Raw genomic sequence first — 15,657 nt, 5'->3', positions numbered from 1 at the left:
CATTTTCTGATACAAGTTTCACTGACACCCAAAACATGCCCCATTGCCCCCCACCATTATCAACCTAACATTCTCTGTGAGCAAAAGGCAGATTAACTTGACTGAACACCAGGTTTTTAATTTTTTTAAGGGCATGAATCAGTCAGTCAATCAACTAGAAGACAGGACTGACTGTTTTCATCTCAGACTTGACTGGTCAAGCCAATCACTGCAGTGAGAAAGGCTCCCAATGGGGCCAGTAAAGTCTGCAGGCCCCAACACACACTTCACTTCTCCCACGCACCTGCTAAGCAGGCAGCCACCGGCCTCACTTACTTGCATAGGCAGGTTATTCGCCATGGTGAAGCTGGGCATGGGTGGCAGAGCGCTGTATGTGTTGGTGAGGGCTGTGTCTGTTCGGCCCAACATGGAGCCAGAGGTGAAGGAGGAAACTGCAGGGAAAGGGACATGACAGACAGTCATGGTGAGAGTCAGAGCTGAGGGCAAACAGGTTTAAACACATTTCTTAAAAGTATTAATATTTCAAATTACCAGGCGTGGTGGGCTGAGGGATTGGTTGGTAGACACTGGTGCTGAAACTACTGCTGATAGGAATATGACTAGGTGTGTTGCTGGCCTGTCTTCTCTGATTCCTCAGTTTTTCTTCTCTTCTCCATTTGGCCCTTCGATTAGAAAACCATACCTGGAAATCAGATGGAACAGGTAAGCCCCATGTGTATTCCAATTCAACCCCACCCCTGGCACTCCCACTGTCTCCCATCCCTTACCCCCAATGGTGGTAAAGTATTTAGCAGAGGGACTCTGTTACTATTTATGTAAATAAATGGCATTCATTAGAGACACTTTTGTCTCTAGGAAAGGAAAATGGTCTGAATCACAAAGCACGAAACCACGTGGTCCCTGGGTACCTGTATTCTTGCTTCAGGTAGATCTATTTTGGCTGCTAGTCTTTCTCGGGCAAACACATCTGGATAATGGGTTCTCTCAAACTCTGAAAGAGTAAATTGAGTTTTCTGTGTTGTGTCAGAACTACACATAATGTGTCAATCACGCCGTGGATCACACAGGTTCCCGCCTCCCCACTTTCAGCACCTCCAACCAATTCCCTTTAAAATGCTACTGCTATTAATGTTGGCTGTACTTGGAAGAACTATCCCACCAGAACCAAGTTGAATTTTCTTTGGAATGGCATTCATTCAAGAACACTTCTGTGGCCTACATTAGCCAAATCATCATTTTTTTCTTTATGAGAAGTCAGACTTTTAGTCTTTGAATTACTGGTACATGAAAAGAAGAACACACACACACACACACACACACACACACACACACACACACACACACTGAAAAGATGCCCAGAAAAAAAAGAGAGACAGAAATAAAAAAAAAAAAAATCTTTTCAGTCCTCTATGCAAAGGACCCTGGCTAAATTTAGCTCTTTGTACTGAAGATGTGGCATTTACTTTGATTTACTGCTTCTCTACTTTGAAAAACTCCATCACCTTTCTCCAGGGCCTCAATTTGCTCTTGGGTAAAAGATGTTCTATTTCTTTGCAGCTTCCGCTTCAGCTGAAGTCGCATTTGTGCCTCATCTGAATCTTCTCCATTGGAACTAATGGAGTTGGTATTCTCTCCCCCTCCTTCCTGTTGCTGGCAGCCATCTGGAACAAAAAGAATAGTACAGTATGAGAAATTTGGAATAACTTGAGGCCTCCAAAAGGGGTCTGGTATGGCCATAAATGCCAGGAGCAGTGTATTCGGACAGTCTTACCAAAACACTCCCAAGATAACTGTCAGCCCTTTTAAGAAAAGACATTAGTTACATACGTTACCTGACCATGATTTTAGTTCTTTCTGTTTTTATCAAGATGAGACTGCCCATACAATACAGACACTCAGAGTAGCGTGTCTTCAAATGACAAAATAAGTGCTGACGTTTCCAGTAAAAACGACCTTGCAGAACTAACCTTGACTTCCCAAATGCCTCACGTATTTTCCTTTCCCTACAGAATTTATTTACCTATGGCTGTGTTGGGAAAATAGAAGAGTGATGTTCAAGATTTCAGCTGATCTATAATCGGTAATTCCTATCTAATCAATTAGATGTTGATAGGTTTGTAGAAAATGCTATTAAGAAACCAAGCCAAGCTTGTAATCTTTAAAAAAAAATATTTATCTAGTTTTTATTTGAATTCTGCACAGTCAATTTCATTTTAAAGGTTGTGAATTTAGAAGTGCTCGCATTGTTCTGCAGTTTTATTCAACTATTGTGTGAGTGTGCTTTGCCTTGACACCTATTACGAGCACAGCTGTAATTATATCATCACCAAGAACAGGCTATAATTGCTGAAAATGGAATTTTATATTTAGATAAAAGGACTGTCCATTCTTTGTAATGTGGTGCACCAGAGAAAAGTAAGATTTCTTTTAAATTTTTAACGTATAATTTTAAAAAAGAAATAGTAGAGAGTTCACTAACTAGCTAAATATGCTATGCTGCAGCTGAATCCTTGGCATATCATTTAAGTGGTACATTTTTAATTAGGGCATTGCTACCACTTTTAATGTAATTTCTATCATTAAACAGGGGAAAGTTTTATTGTTTTGTTTCGCTGCTTGGAGGGCAAGATGTGCACTTGGGCTAGCTGTCTCTTGTCTTGCACCTTGCTCAGGAAGCCACAGCTTGTCTGAAGGGAAGCACTCAGCCCTGACTGGGGCTGCATGCCGGGTCCTGGGTCTTGGGTCTGGTGGCCCCCAAGGGATACCAATGGGGCCCACCAGCCTCTCCCACCCCCATCCTAGAAACTTGGCCTGTGGAGGGGAGGGGCCTCTAAGGGGCCTTGGTGGGAATCGACTTGGCCAGGAATATCATTTATAACCAGGAGACAATAGGCAGAGTCTTCAAAGAGTTCAGGGAATTGTGACAGGATCTAGTGGGATCTTTTCAGGAACTTTGAAATGTTTTAAAACCCCAACTTTCTCCCCCATTTAAACAGGCGGATTCATCGGCACTGGCCACCATATGGGCCCTTGGAGATCTATTGAGATGACCACCAACACTTGAATAGAGAGAGGCTGCTTTTCAGCGCCGCACAATGCCCCGCGAGTAAGGGAAACTATTAAACTCCTGGGGCAGGAGCGTTGGCAAACTTTCGTGGGCAGAATTTTGAGACCACAATGAGCACGGACAACAAAAGGATTCTCTTGAGGCGTGCAGCGGGCCACATTGTGTTACAAGAAGCCCAGTCAACAGACTTTTCAGTGAAGTGTGTTAACCCCTCTGCTCTGCTATCATTAATCACTGTCCGAAGAGCGGGCGCCTCAATGCTATTTAGGGCGCTTGGCTGGGGGGATGGAGGGTGGATGGGGGGCCAGGGCAGGGGTGAGGGAAGGCAGGGAGGGCGGATGGGGACAGGGTGGACGTGGAGGGGGGTGAAGGCGGCAGGCTGGAAGGACGGAGACCTGGGTCGGGAGTAGGGGAGGGAGCAGGGAGGAAGGGTGGGGACCGGGTTGGGAGGGAGGGGGAGTTGAGGAGGAGAAGGGGTAGAGAAAGATAGAGGAAGAAAAGGGGCTACAAAAAGACATGCCAGAAAGGTATAAGGAGGACAGAAAAGAGTGTTGAGAGGAAAGAGAGACAAGAGGGTGGACTTAGAGGGGGAGACAATGAGAAATAAAAATGAGGGGGAAAGAGAATATTAGTAAATAGGCCCAGGCTCTACTTTGGGTGGTCTTGTGCTACCTCAGAAAAATGGGGGGTGGGGAGGGCTACTTAGCTCAGGGAGAGACGCTGGACTCACGTGTGCCAGCACAAGTTTGTGCTAATTTACTGCCCTAAGTTTCCGGGTGACTTTGCAAAGTGTTTTACAGGGAAAGAAGTAAAGAACCGCCCTTATTTTTGGATTTGGTGAACGGAGGAAGACTTTAGATAAATAGCCCTATTGGGCCAACTAGACAGGCCTGTAGTTTATTACTTTAGGAAAACACAAAGAAAAATCTGCGACCATCTGATGTTTAGGGAAAGGGACTTTGAAGAAACCACAATCCCATCTCGAAGAGGTGGTCGGTCATCCTTCCAGGAGACCCCACCCCAGTCCTTTTTCCTGCACATTCGATCTTGCCAATTAAACAAAACTGTCCGGGTGTCCATCAGAAGATACACCCCCAGATAGCATTCTCTGCTTTCGTTTGCTTCTCTGACATCTTCCTAATTTTAAAACATGGACATTTGCCCATGCTTTCCTTCTCCCTCTCTCCTCTTCCCCCAACACACACTCACACAAATACACAAACTCACACTAACGCAGGCGCAGTGCAAACTTGAGAACTGACATTTAAGGGGAGGAAAGTCAACTGGGATGAGGAGAGCGCTATTTCAAACTTTGGTGCGGAGAGGAGGGTACAATTCAAGGTAGGTCAGTGGCTGCAGAATCCATCCCTAACCCCCGCAGAGCCAACGTGCACCACTGATACTTTTTTATTACTTTTAAAGTAGCAACTGCTTGCAGCCAGGTGGTGAAGGAGAGGTCACTCTTAGATTGGACGCCCCCTCCCATTTATTTATTTATTTATTTATTTATTTATTTATTTATTTATTTATTTTGCTTTAGTGGATAAACCTTCCACCCTTAAAGCTGTTAACAAAATAAAAGTAGGAGTTGGATCTCGAATTCCCCACATGATAAACCTAAGTGGCAGACAATTAAGATATCTTCTTTAAAAGGCGCCCCCTCGAGCGCAAAGAAGGGGCCTTCAATGGGCGCCGTCCACCTTCCAGCCTAATCCTTGAGAAGGCGAATGAAAGCGCCTCCCATTATCCCAGCCCCAGGACCATCTGACGCTGGGGATAGGATTTGTTTCCTGGAAGAAGAAGAGAAAAAAGAAAAAAAAGAAAAAAAAAACACACAAAACAAAAAACAAAAAAAAAAGGACGCTGGGAAATAAAATCATTCCTTAGTTTCTTAGTGTCTTAATCAGTGAGGCGGAAAACAAGCAAGAAAAGATAGCAACCCGGTTGCGGCACCTTTTCAGCTCCCGAGCGCGGATCAAAACATTGTAGCATCTGTTGAAAAAGAGACTGACTAAATCCTATAGAGGGCCTGGGTATTATGGGGGCTGGGGTGAGGGGAGGAGATAAGAAAAAGTGTCTCCGTGATCCCTAAAACCACCAAATCGCTAGAGAATTGGGGCTGGATAGAGTTGTCTCTTGGTGTCAGCCCACATCGTCACGATTTTATTCACCGCGGCATGGCATTGATCAGATGGAAACCATATTTGTCTCCCTCTGAGACCTAACCTCGCCTTATGCTTTTGGAGTAATGGACTCTTTAAAACCCCAAAACAGCTTCCCAGCCGGGAAAGGGGTCCAGGGAGGGAGGGGTACTTCTTAGCGCCAGAAGGTCTGAGGATTCCGGGGGCAGCCAGCGGAAGCTCGCCACCAGCGTCCCACGGCCCCCACGCGGGGGCTCCACCCTCAGTGTGGGCAATGCCTGCTCCCCACACAGTGGGCGGTCCGTGCCCGCTGGACCAAGAGCTTGAGTCTGTCCTTTTCTTGGACGGAGGGGAGACTGGCAGTCGGTGTGGCAGAATTCTCCAGCACCTCGGCGCCAAGCACCGCAGAGCCCCAGAAGGCGCTCCACCGCCCGCCTCCACTATCCCCACCAGGTCCTAGCGGTGAGGTTCTCCCTTCCCGCCCTCACGCTCCCCGCTACGAAAAGCTGCCCTATTCGGGCGCCGCCTCTGGTAGAAGTGGTGGCGCTGGCAAAGCGGCAGCCTTTGGCTTCTCTCCGGGCTCCAGGAAGCAGCAGGGGGAGTTCCACGCTCTGGGCTCCGAATCACCGTGAGCCCTCGCGCCCCCCGAGGGCCAAGATGTGGAGGCTCCGGGCTCAGCCGTCGCTGGCCCGGCCGCCTCCCCACGTCTTCTCAGACCCGGTCAGCTAGACTCGGCGGGGTTAGGGTCACCCGGGTCTCAGGCTGCAGGGGGCTGGGGGACGCGCTCTGCCCAGGTTGTACAAGGGGCATCCTGCAGTTTCAAAGGTCAGGGGAGGGCGTGGTGGTCTACACGGAGCCTCCCCAGAGGCCCGAGTGGGCCGAGGCCTGCAGCCGGGAGGAGTGGGAGGCCGAGGCCTCTGGGCGCGCGGAGCAGGCCGGCAGGGTCGTCCGGGGGAACCGGTCCCAGCGGGTCAGGCGGCCTCGGACAGCCCGGCGGCCGCGCTGGGAAACCCGGAGCGAGCGCTTTGCTCCCTATCTTCCCAGTGTCCGTCCTATATTGTTTTCTGCTCTTAAAACTGACATGTCTAATTGGCAATTGGTGCCGAATCGTGTCCAGAGGTCTCTTGTGGAACATTTCTACAGCTGTCTCCTTCAACTAGACGCTTATTCATGTCGCCTTAATGAGAAACAAAACGTTCTCTAATGAGCAATTACAGAGCGACAGGATTGTTCCCATAACAAATTCTTGCGAGTGACAGAAGCATCCTTTGTACCAGATATTTCGCATACTGTTACCGATTTCCCCTTCTCTAGCCCGGCACCGTGGAGGCGCAAGGCACCCGGAGAGGTCCGAGAGAGCAAAGACGCGCGGGCAGCCCCGTCAGCGTCCCTGAGTCGCCGCCCCCCATCCGGAGCCCCCAGGCTTGGTCGTGCTCTGGGGAGTGAGACACCACGTCCCATTATCCCGCATATTATCTCCTTGTCACGAGGACAACAAATACCGATTAATCTTCGGAGTAAACTGTTTCCTATTCTTGACCAAGCTACTTCGGTGTGTGTAGGGGAGGGTAGAACCGAGGGGCCTCACCCCGCCCCTATCTGTTCCTCTTCCTCCATCCCTTCTCACAGATCCTGGGATGGGCAAGATCCCATCCCTCCTCCCAGCTCGGGGCACCCCACAGGCTGGCTCACAGTATGTTCACTCCACCCTTCTAAGCAGTCGCCACCCACAGAGAGTGAGAACTGGGGACCAGGAAGGGTGGAAGGTGTAGGAACAGAGATGGTGACAGAATGTTTTAGTTGGGAGACCACCACTTCCAATGCCCCCATCCTCCACTCAGCCCTGCATCTCTCTGCTCACCCTCTCTCACATGCACCCTACTCACAGTCACATAATTTGTCAATTATGGCAAAAAGCAAAGTGATACTATTATGTTTACCTTACAGTCTGTCAGTGTGTTAACTTGTCACACTTCTACAGCAAGGGGGCTCTCCGTGCATTCTAATGGCAAATTTGAGTAGATTACCAGGCAGCTAGCTCTTAAAACACAGGCACATACTCCTGCCCATAACACACACGAGATCATGCACACACACACATCCACACACGAGCCACATTAATACTACTCTTAACATACACAGCCCTTCCATTCCCAGGCCAATCAGATAGTTGAACAAACACCACCTATACACAGTGCAAGTCAATGTATCCCAAGCTTTTGAAGAGTCTCCCCACTACATTCTCTAAGCACAGAGGCTGGGAGAGAGAAAGGTTGGGAGAGAAGAGAATGGTCTGCATATACAGAGTGTAGACTATGGGTGCTTGGGTTTTTACCTTGGGTAGGTTGCCCTGGCACTGAAGTCCCGGGATACCAACCCGGGCGGGTGCCCCAGCTTCCGGTCTGCCCGTTCAACATCCTTAGTTTATCATACATGCCGTCTGCGCCCATCTGTTGCTTTTCGCTAGCCAGGTTGCGAAGAACTCTGTTTATTGATGACACCTGCAAATCAAACCAAAATCAAACCAAATGGTAGCGTCTCCTGAAGACAGGGTCGCCCTGTATTAAGTCCCCATCACAGCATGCGCACCCCCTTAAAGAACCCTTAACACATTAAAAAAACTCCCAGCCATCCTGGGACAGTGGGTAGATTGCAGAGACATTGTGGACAGAATGACAGCCATCATTTTGCTCATGGAAACTGCATTGGGTCACAGTTGGGGGGTGGGGGCTGTCCTTCACCGTTGATCCATGTCTCTGGAGAGTTAACTCACATGGCTGTTTTGCTTTTATTAAAAGATTCCACCACCACCTCCCAAATCAGACTCGGTTTAGAGCTTTTTCCAACTTTATTTTATATTGGAGAAGAAATAGATATTTGACGCCTGAAGGAAGGTTCAGGCAGATGGAGTTGGAGGAGGTTAGAATCTGGTTTTCATTTTCATTTTCCTTCTTGATTCAAGAGCCTTTTCCCGGGTGCCTCTGCCCTTTACTTAGCAGTATGCAAATGAGGTGAACAACTCCCACACTTGACTCCCATTTTCTGGAAAGTCAAAAAAAGAAGTCGGGATGCTCCTCTCAATAGCCCCAGGTACAGAGGAGACCTATGTGGAGCCGGGAGGAGATAGAGACAGAGAAACACTGGGAGGGAGCAGAGCAGGAGGAGGTGAAAAAAGATGTATGGTAAAGAGGACAGAGCACGAAGCGTAGGGCAGGGAGGGGGGATGTTCTCAATGAACTTACACTTGGTATGTTATCGTTGGTACAGACCCCCTCGGACAGTAATCTGTCTCGGATTTCCCAAGCAAAGATGGACGGGCACTCCCGCTTATACTGGGCTATTTTGCTTACAACTTCTGGAGTCGCTACTCTCGGTTTACTACCTCCGATTGCCCTTGGTCTGATGGAGCCAGTCTCGTAATACCTGCCCAGAATTTTACTCACACATCCGTTGGACACCTGCATAGGGGAAGTGGACAGAAAACCACATTATTAATAATTTCAAGACAAAAATAAAATTGTTTAAGTATGCATTAAACAATGACAAGCTTACGTTTTGATTGTCCAGCACTTGGACTTTTGCATCTGCATGGGTCTATAACACAAAAATATACCTTCAATGGTACGAGAACTTACTGTAGAGAGCTTTTTTCTTAAAATTACATTTGTAGCCCTAAAAACTACAAATATGATGATACTTTCAAACAATTTGAACTAAAAAAAACTAATTTAAAAGTTTTTTTTAAAAAAAACTGTTTTCTTAAACATTGCCTGAAGATGCATCAAAACGAAGTCAGATTAATTTTTTGTGCTGACCTTGCTTAAAGTGGTGTTACGTTGTAAGAGCAAAGGGGAACATAAACTGAATTTTCACTTATTTTTCTTTTAAAAAAATATCCATTTGGGTAAGTGTCAATTGGAGGGAGGGAGGTAAATAGCATTTGTCATTTTAAAGTCAATATATAGTCTTCATGAACATGAAGAATGCAAACAGATATCTCCACATCTGAGGTAAGCATGGGATGAGAGAGAAGGGAATGAAATTATGCTGGTTTTGTAAAACTCGGCTTATTATAGTTCATAAACTGTTATCACAATTAATTTCTTACCAAATAAAAAGACAAAGGTTTTTTTTTTAATTGACAGATTTTTTTTTTCTTAAGCGGATGAGTTATTTTACGTGACTGACCCAAGTTGAAAGAGACAGGGAAGGTTGGTGGAAGGAAAGGGACAAGTGGGAAGACAGGGGAGTGGGGTGGGGTCTGGGGTGGGTGGATGAGGGTGGGGGGGTCCATAATTAGCAGCGTTTACAGTAAGAAATGATGAGAGGGCGTTGAAAGTGGAGGGCCACGGGGGCAGCGAGTGGGGCGGCGCCGTGAGGATCACCTGCAGAATTCGGGAAATGTCGCACGGCCGGGCCCCGCTGTGAGCTAGTTCTACGATCTTCTGCCGGGTGGAGTCAGGCAGTGGCCGCCCGTTGACAAAAACACCACCGAGCTGATTCACTCCGCTGTGACCTGAGGGGAGGGGAGCAGAGAGGAGAGGAGAGGAGAGGAAAGAGAAAGAAGAGGAAGCGGAGGAGGAAAAAGAAGAGGAGGAGAAAACATCCACAATGCATCCTCAGCTCCCTGTCAACTTTGGTGATCAGGTCCCCGCTATCGATCAAAAACGACAACAGGACCACGCAGCCAAGCCGAGCATCGGGCAGCCCAGCCCCAAACACAGCCGCGCTCTTGCCCACTGGACTGCAGAAGCACCATACAGGTAGACACATGCCGACTAGCAAGAACACACGTACCTCTCTATCGCCATCACGCCAGCAGTGCCCCCAGCCCACTGTCCCTCTTCATAAACACCCCAGCAAGCCCCTGAACCCACAAGGTGCAAACAACCGGCTCTAAAAATATCCTCCCAAAGATCCCCTCTGAGTGTCATGGCAAACTGTGGTTCTAGAAAACCCACACTGAATTTCCAAGCTCTCTGCATTGTTGGAACTGTCAGAGCAAACCGTACAGCCCTTCAGCACTCCCATGGACGCTCGAGTCCAGAAACGTTTGCTGTCACATTCCAAACTCTGGCGAAGGCACAGCACAAGCACCAGGGTTAAAACTACATATATAGGAAAAGAGAGGGGGAAAGAGTGGAGAAGAACCAGAACAGCTAATCTGTGGCTGGCGAACCCCAACCTGGGTTTCAGCGCTTTCACTGCAGGCGTGAGGGTCAGAGTCCCAGATTCGCCCCAACCACAAAGTAGTCCGGCTGCCGCAGTGGGGCTGGAGCCGGGAGTCTGCTCACAGCCGCCACAGCTCGTTTTAATTCCGCTGCTGATCTCGGCTCTCCCCACAGCCAAGGACAGGTATTAGTAAAAATCAAAACGCGAAAAGAAAAGGAAAAGACCACACCAGTGTCCCCCACCCCTCCTTTATCTTATTATCTTACAACCTTACCCTATTGTCTAATGTTAGAGAATAGGGAGAGGAAGTTAGCACCTCTCTGTAGCCCCCTCCCCAGAAACCACAGGCACACAAATAGAGCCAATTGCCAATTTCCACTTCCTTAAAAATCTCCAACCTGCAGCCCCGACTCTAGAGAGCAGTCCTTCCAGAAGACGTGGCTCCCTGCTCAGCTCTCCTCTCCTCTCTTCTCCTCTTCTCTACTCTCCTCTCCTCTCCACTTCTCTCCTCTCTTCTCCTTGGAGCCTCTGATAAATTGACTCCAGAAGCCTGAGCTTCTTAGCAATAAATAAGCTCCAAATATAGAAGAGGGGGGAAAATATGATGAGCCTCTCTGACATTTGTCTTTAAAATAAAACTAGCTGCACGTCAAGTTTGAGCTTAATTTCTGGAAATAGGCGGAAGTCGCTCCGGATCATGCATGGAAGGCTAATTGAAAAGATCAGTCGGGGCGCTTGTGGCAGCCTTGTCACTTTGTGACAGTGCTCCGCTCCGGGAAATTGCATCGTCACGACAAACGGGACCGTGATAAAACGACCCTTTCCGTCCCTATTTGTAGATCACTCAGAGGAGATTGAACTGCACTCGTTTCCCCTTCGAGGGGAGCCGTGTTTTCAGGGTAGCCAAAGGCTTGGGGCGGAGGGGGGGCCTCACTGAGAAGGGGGAACCGGAGCCTCAACTCGATGAGAAGTGACAGGCGTTTGGGGGATCTGGGCACCGGGCGGGGACATCGCAGGGACACTTTCTCCAACAGAGCAAGGCCTAGTCCGCGCTTCCGGTTTCTCCTAGGTTCCGTTAACGTATTCCTTTGCTTCGCTGGACCCATCTACCGCTCCAGCTGCCCAGCCTCCCCTTTGGGCAAATGGAGCCTTCCAGGAAAGAGAAAGGCTGTCCCAGAGAGAGACCAAGAAAGACTTTCCAAACTACACGCACAGCCTAGGCAACGCTCAACCTACGAATGCCAAGGCATGTGGGGCCGACTTATCCTAGACCTTCCTCCTTCTCCCCTCCCCATTGCAAAAGAGAATGTGCCCACCACTTCCGCCGCGACATGGGACGGGTGCGCACCCAGGAGACGCCAGGGCCAGGTCGCCTTTGCCAGCATAGAAATGGCAGCGAGGAAACGCTGCTCTAAGTTCCCCTTCAGAGGTTAAGCCTCAATCATTGTGTCCCTTCCCTGGGGACGGCTGGCGCTCTCGCCGAGTGGCGATGATTATGCGCCTAGAATTCGACCGAGAAGCATCTAATAGGAAAACATATGGTGTCAATTTGGATGCTCTGCGCCTCGCGCACACCCGGGAGCGAGCGGCACAAAGCCCTGCAGGCCGGCCCCCGACCCGGCGCCCCTCGGGGCCCTCCAGCCAGGCCGCAACGGCAAACGCTCAGCGCTGCGCGCTCCAGCCAGGCCTGCCGGAAAGCCTACGCCTGGGGAGTCAGCTGCAGGGAGAGAACCCAGCAGCCAGGAGGTGTGGGCAGAAGCCTTCACCTCGCCAAGAAGGGTGCCTCCCGGGCCAAGCGAGGGGAGGGGGGTCTGGCAGGTTATGCACAACTAACCCGCCTTGAAGCTCGCCACCTTTGCGCCCTCTCCTAAGCTTGGTGCCCACCAGCCGCCGGAACAGCCAGAGGGCAGCTAGCCCTTCCTGGACAGAAGGATCGGGCGCTCGAGACCCTCCTAAGTCCGCAGTTCGGCAAGGGAAGGTTGCTAGAAGACTTAGGTCTTTCTGCACTCCTACTACAGCTGAGCCCCTAAGCCATGTCCCGTCCCTGCACCTCAACCAGGGCCTGATTTCACTGAGCCTCCAGGCTCCCAGGCCTAGGCTCAGACTAGCCGTGTCACATACCAACACGCATGCATTAAGCAGGAAGGTGGACTGGGGGCCCAAGGGGTCTGGACAGAGGTAACGAGGGAAGCACAGGAGCCCAGAAATCAAAGGCACTGCGGGCCTAGGAATGACCAGCACCCAGAGAGTTGCAACTACCAGAACAGGGCTTTCCCATCTCCTTGGTTCAACTTCCACTCTCTTCCCAGAACCAGTAAACCTGTTCTCGCCAGGCTAGCGCTGCATAACAGCCCCATGGTTCCAGTTTACCACCTACACCCCACCGCCGGCCTGAGTGTCCTGCTCTCTGCCTTCTAGGCCCAGAGCTGGGGTGGGGAGGGGAGGGGCTGCTCTGCGAGTGACTGGGGGAGGAGAGCCCCCACCCCCACCTCGCCTGGATGGTAGAGACTTTCAGTCTTGGCTAAACCCAAAGAGGCCTCCTTCTCCTTTCGCAAACAGGAGAAGCCTCCGCCCCTCCCTGCTCAGCCCAGCCCCTCTCTCTGGGGTCAGAGTCCGGGCAGAGGCGGGGAGGGGTGTGTGTTACAGGATTTGGGGGGATGGGGTTTCTCTACCTCAACTTCGCAAACTCAAGCGGGCAGTTCTGAAGGGCCCAGCCCCTGTTCTAACAGGAGCGAGAACTGCAGAATAAACGCCCTCCCTCTCCAGCTGCCGGTCGAGGACAGGGGCACAGCTGCCTTGAGTGCCCAGGGCTTTTCCCTCTTGCCGGGGTACCTCAAACCTCTGCACACTCCCCTGAGGTTCGCGCTTCCCCAGCCGGGTCAGACAAACACCAGAGAGGCACTTACTGTTCTGCATGCTGGCACTGGCTGGGGGCCGCGGGATCCCACGGGGCTCGAATATGGGGCTCTGTTAGCAAGAATATAGGCGTTAATCCTGGGCTCGCACCAGGTAGGCCTACTTCGCTACAGAGGATGACCTGGAGCCAGGACAGGAGAATGCCCCGTCTTTAGGAAATGATCCACTTAATCACTTGGGGGAGATCTGAGGGTCATCCAGCCCTGCCCTCCAGTGCATGCACAATCTACAAATAAAATACACCAATACTCCTAGTCTGTTTTCCCCAAAATCCTTAAGTAGTTAACCCTTTAATCAGGAGAAAGGCTGACTCGATTTTGAATTTTTTATTCTATCTGAACAATGAAGAAGCATTCTGACTCTTTAGGGTTTTAGAGCCCAAAGCAGCTTTCGAGCCACTGCAGAACTTGCCTGAAATCTGGGATGTCTGTCCACTCTTACAATAAAAGGTCTCACACATCTGCGCGCCTCTAGTTAAAGTCTTCCCCCTAAGATAAAACAGAAGGAGAGAAAGGTATGTCAAATTGTGGCTCAAAAGCATAGGCCCATGGGCTCTCCGAGCCACATTCTCAGAAAAAAAAAAAAAACATATCTAGGGCTCAAACTGCCATAAAACCCTAAATCCCAGATTTGCACCCACATTTTCTTTAGTGGCCTCTCCTGCAGAATTCACCACCTTTTAGAAGTGGCTACTCTGGCCTGTTGCCTTGGGAGAATTGGAGAATCTGACAAGTCGGGGTCCCATTTTGCAAAAATATCCAGATGGGGAGGGGGGAAAACAAGAGAAACCGTGGGGTAAGGAGTAGAGGCTGAGGACTAATACCTGAAGTTTAGAGGTGAGATGAAGAGGACCTCAGAACTTCAGGTGTCTGGGGGTGCAGACTGGGACTGATTAGGAGGGCTGCCGAGCCATACTCCCTCTTTAGGGAATTTCACCACCTCAGTTGCCCCAACTGAGTTGCCCCAAGGCCCCCAGAACCCAACTCTCCGGTTACCCCTTTATCTTTCACTCTTCCCTTCAAAGCTTCCGAGTCAGGCCCCCACTCCACCCATCTCCCAGCCTTCCTGGAGCTTTGAATGTGGCGAGCCCAACATTCCTCCCCCCCAAACCTCACTTATTGTGATTAACTTCTCTTTTGGTGTTTAGCTCTTCCTCCCTTTTACTGTACTGTGACACACGCTGTCTACCTCGCCTCACTGCTTTAAAAAGTACGAACAGGAGGGGGTGAGCGTGGTCGACAAAGCCTACAGGCAGCGAACAATGGCTTCTATTCTCTAGCTCTCCCCAAACCCAAAGAGCAAAACCAAGTCTCCCTAACCAGCAACACAGCTTCCAACCACACGTACCCACAACCCACCAACTCACAAAGAAAACAGAGGGACACTTCTAGCTTAGTAAATCCTGACCTAGTCTGTGTCCCCCAAGGTTCGCCCTCTACCACCTCTTCCCTGCCTTCCCCTAAGAAGAAGGTTCTGGGGGAGGGGGGAGAAAATAGAAAAGTAATTTCTTGTTATAAATATCTAGAGGTAATTGTGTTACTGGTGTGAGTTGTTAGGGGCTGTAAAAAGATACAACGGCACCGTGGGGAGCTCAATTGGGAAGAGAGAATTACAATAAAGAGCCTATTCAGAGGTTTGAAAAAGGGAGAGAGAGAGAGAGAGAGAGAGAGAGAGAGAGAGAGAGAGAGAGAGAGAGAGAAAGAGAGAGAGAGAGAGATAAAATAATTAAATAGTCACAGCATCATTTCTCCCTGTTAAAAAAAACAAAAATATTCATTTTTTCCTGTTTTGCCTATTCTGATTATTAATTTTGCCTGCCTGCAAGAAAGGAATTCCAAGAAGCACATTTTTTTCTCTCCAAGGCCATTCATGGTCTAATGTATTAACTAGCTAGGAGGCAGCTTAAATCCATAAAAAATAAACTTAAGAAGGGGACTTTTTACCAGCTTCCAAATGCAGCCTGGTAAATATTGGAAATGGCAGAGGGCTACCTAGTTATCCCTAGCTGGCTTGGATCTCAAAGCTTCACTCCCAGTGTTATAGTCCCCATGACCATAGTAATACCCTGGCCGGGCAGAAACCCCCAAATTCAAGCAGAATCTGTCCTCTCTACCTTCAAAATAGGACTCTGCAAAGAGAAAACAGGCAGGGAAAGGGGCAGGGTAATTCCCTTAGAACGGGTACAACTTCTTGAACTCCTCTCCGTAACCCACTCTGTACTCAAGCACAACTGAATGCCCCCATCCTGGCCAGTACATTCTTGAGGGCATTTTTAAAAATTCAGAAGCTGATTCCAGAGAGTACTAACCAATTAATTTTCGAAGCATCTGGGAAGGTGGAAGCGTTTCAAGTTCCGGTTCT

At 49.4% G+C, this 15,657-nt stretch overlaps 1 protein-coding gene across 9 annotated transcripts in view; it reads right to left on the bottom strand.

The window, feature by feature from the left end:
- The window catches only part of PAX6 (paired box 6), a 28,930-nt gene that overhangs the window by 4,256 nt on the left and 9,017 nt on the right, over window positions 1-15,657 (bottom strand). For 4 of the 9 annotated variants that reach the window (XM_081062428.1, XM_081062427.1, XM_081062426.1 and 1 more), the window contains exons 3-11: window positions 13,708-13,784; window positions 13,287-13,347; window positions 9,594-9,724; window positions 8,451-8,666; window positions 7,544-7,709; window positions 1,503-1,661; window positions 909-991; window positions 532-682; window positions 316-431 (exon numbers count right to left, since the gene is read on the bottom strand). In XM_081062428.1, the coding sequence (XP_080918554.1) occupies window positions 316-431; window positions 532-682; window positions 909-991; window positions 1,503-1,661; window positions 7,544-7,709; window positions 8,451-8,666; window positions 9,594-9,724; window positions 13,287-13,296 (1,032 nt within the window). In that variant the 5' untranslated portion in view covers window positions 13,297-13,347; window positions 13,708-13,784. Of the gene's footprint in view, window positions 1-315; window positions 432-531; window positions 683-908; window positions 992-1,502; window positions 1,662-7,543; window positions 7,710-8,450; window positions 8,667-8,760; window positions 8,803-9,593; window positions 9,725-10,778; window positions 11,144-13,286; window positions 13,348-13,707; window positions 13,787-15,657 lie in introns of those variants that run through there. The other 5 variants (XM_081062425.1, XM_081062424.1, XM_081062430.1 and 2 more) reach the window with 4 other exon arrangements.

This window comes from Rhinolophus hipposideros (assembly GCF_964194185.1).
Source record: "Rhinolophus hipposideros genome assembly, chromosome: 10".
NCBI classification, from domain to species: domain Eukaryota; kingdom Metazoa; phylum Chordata; class Mammalia; order Chiroptera; family Rhinolophidae; genus Rhinolophus; species Rhinolophus hipposideros.
This window is presented reverse-complemented; position numbering and strand designations above follow the sequence as displayed.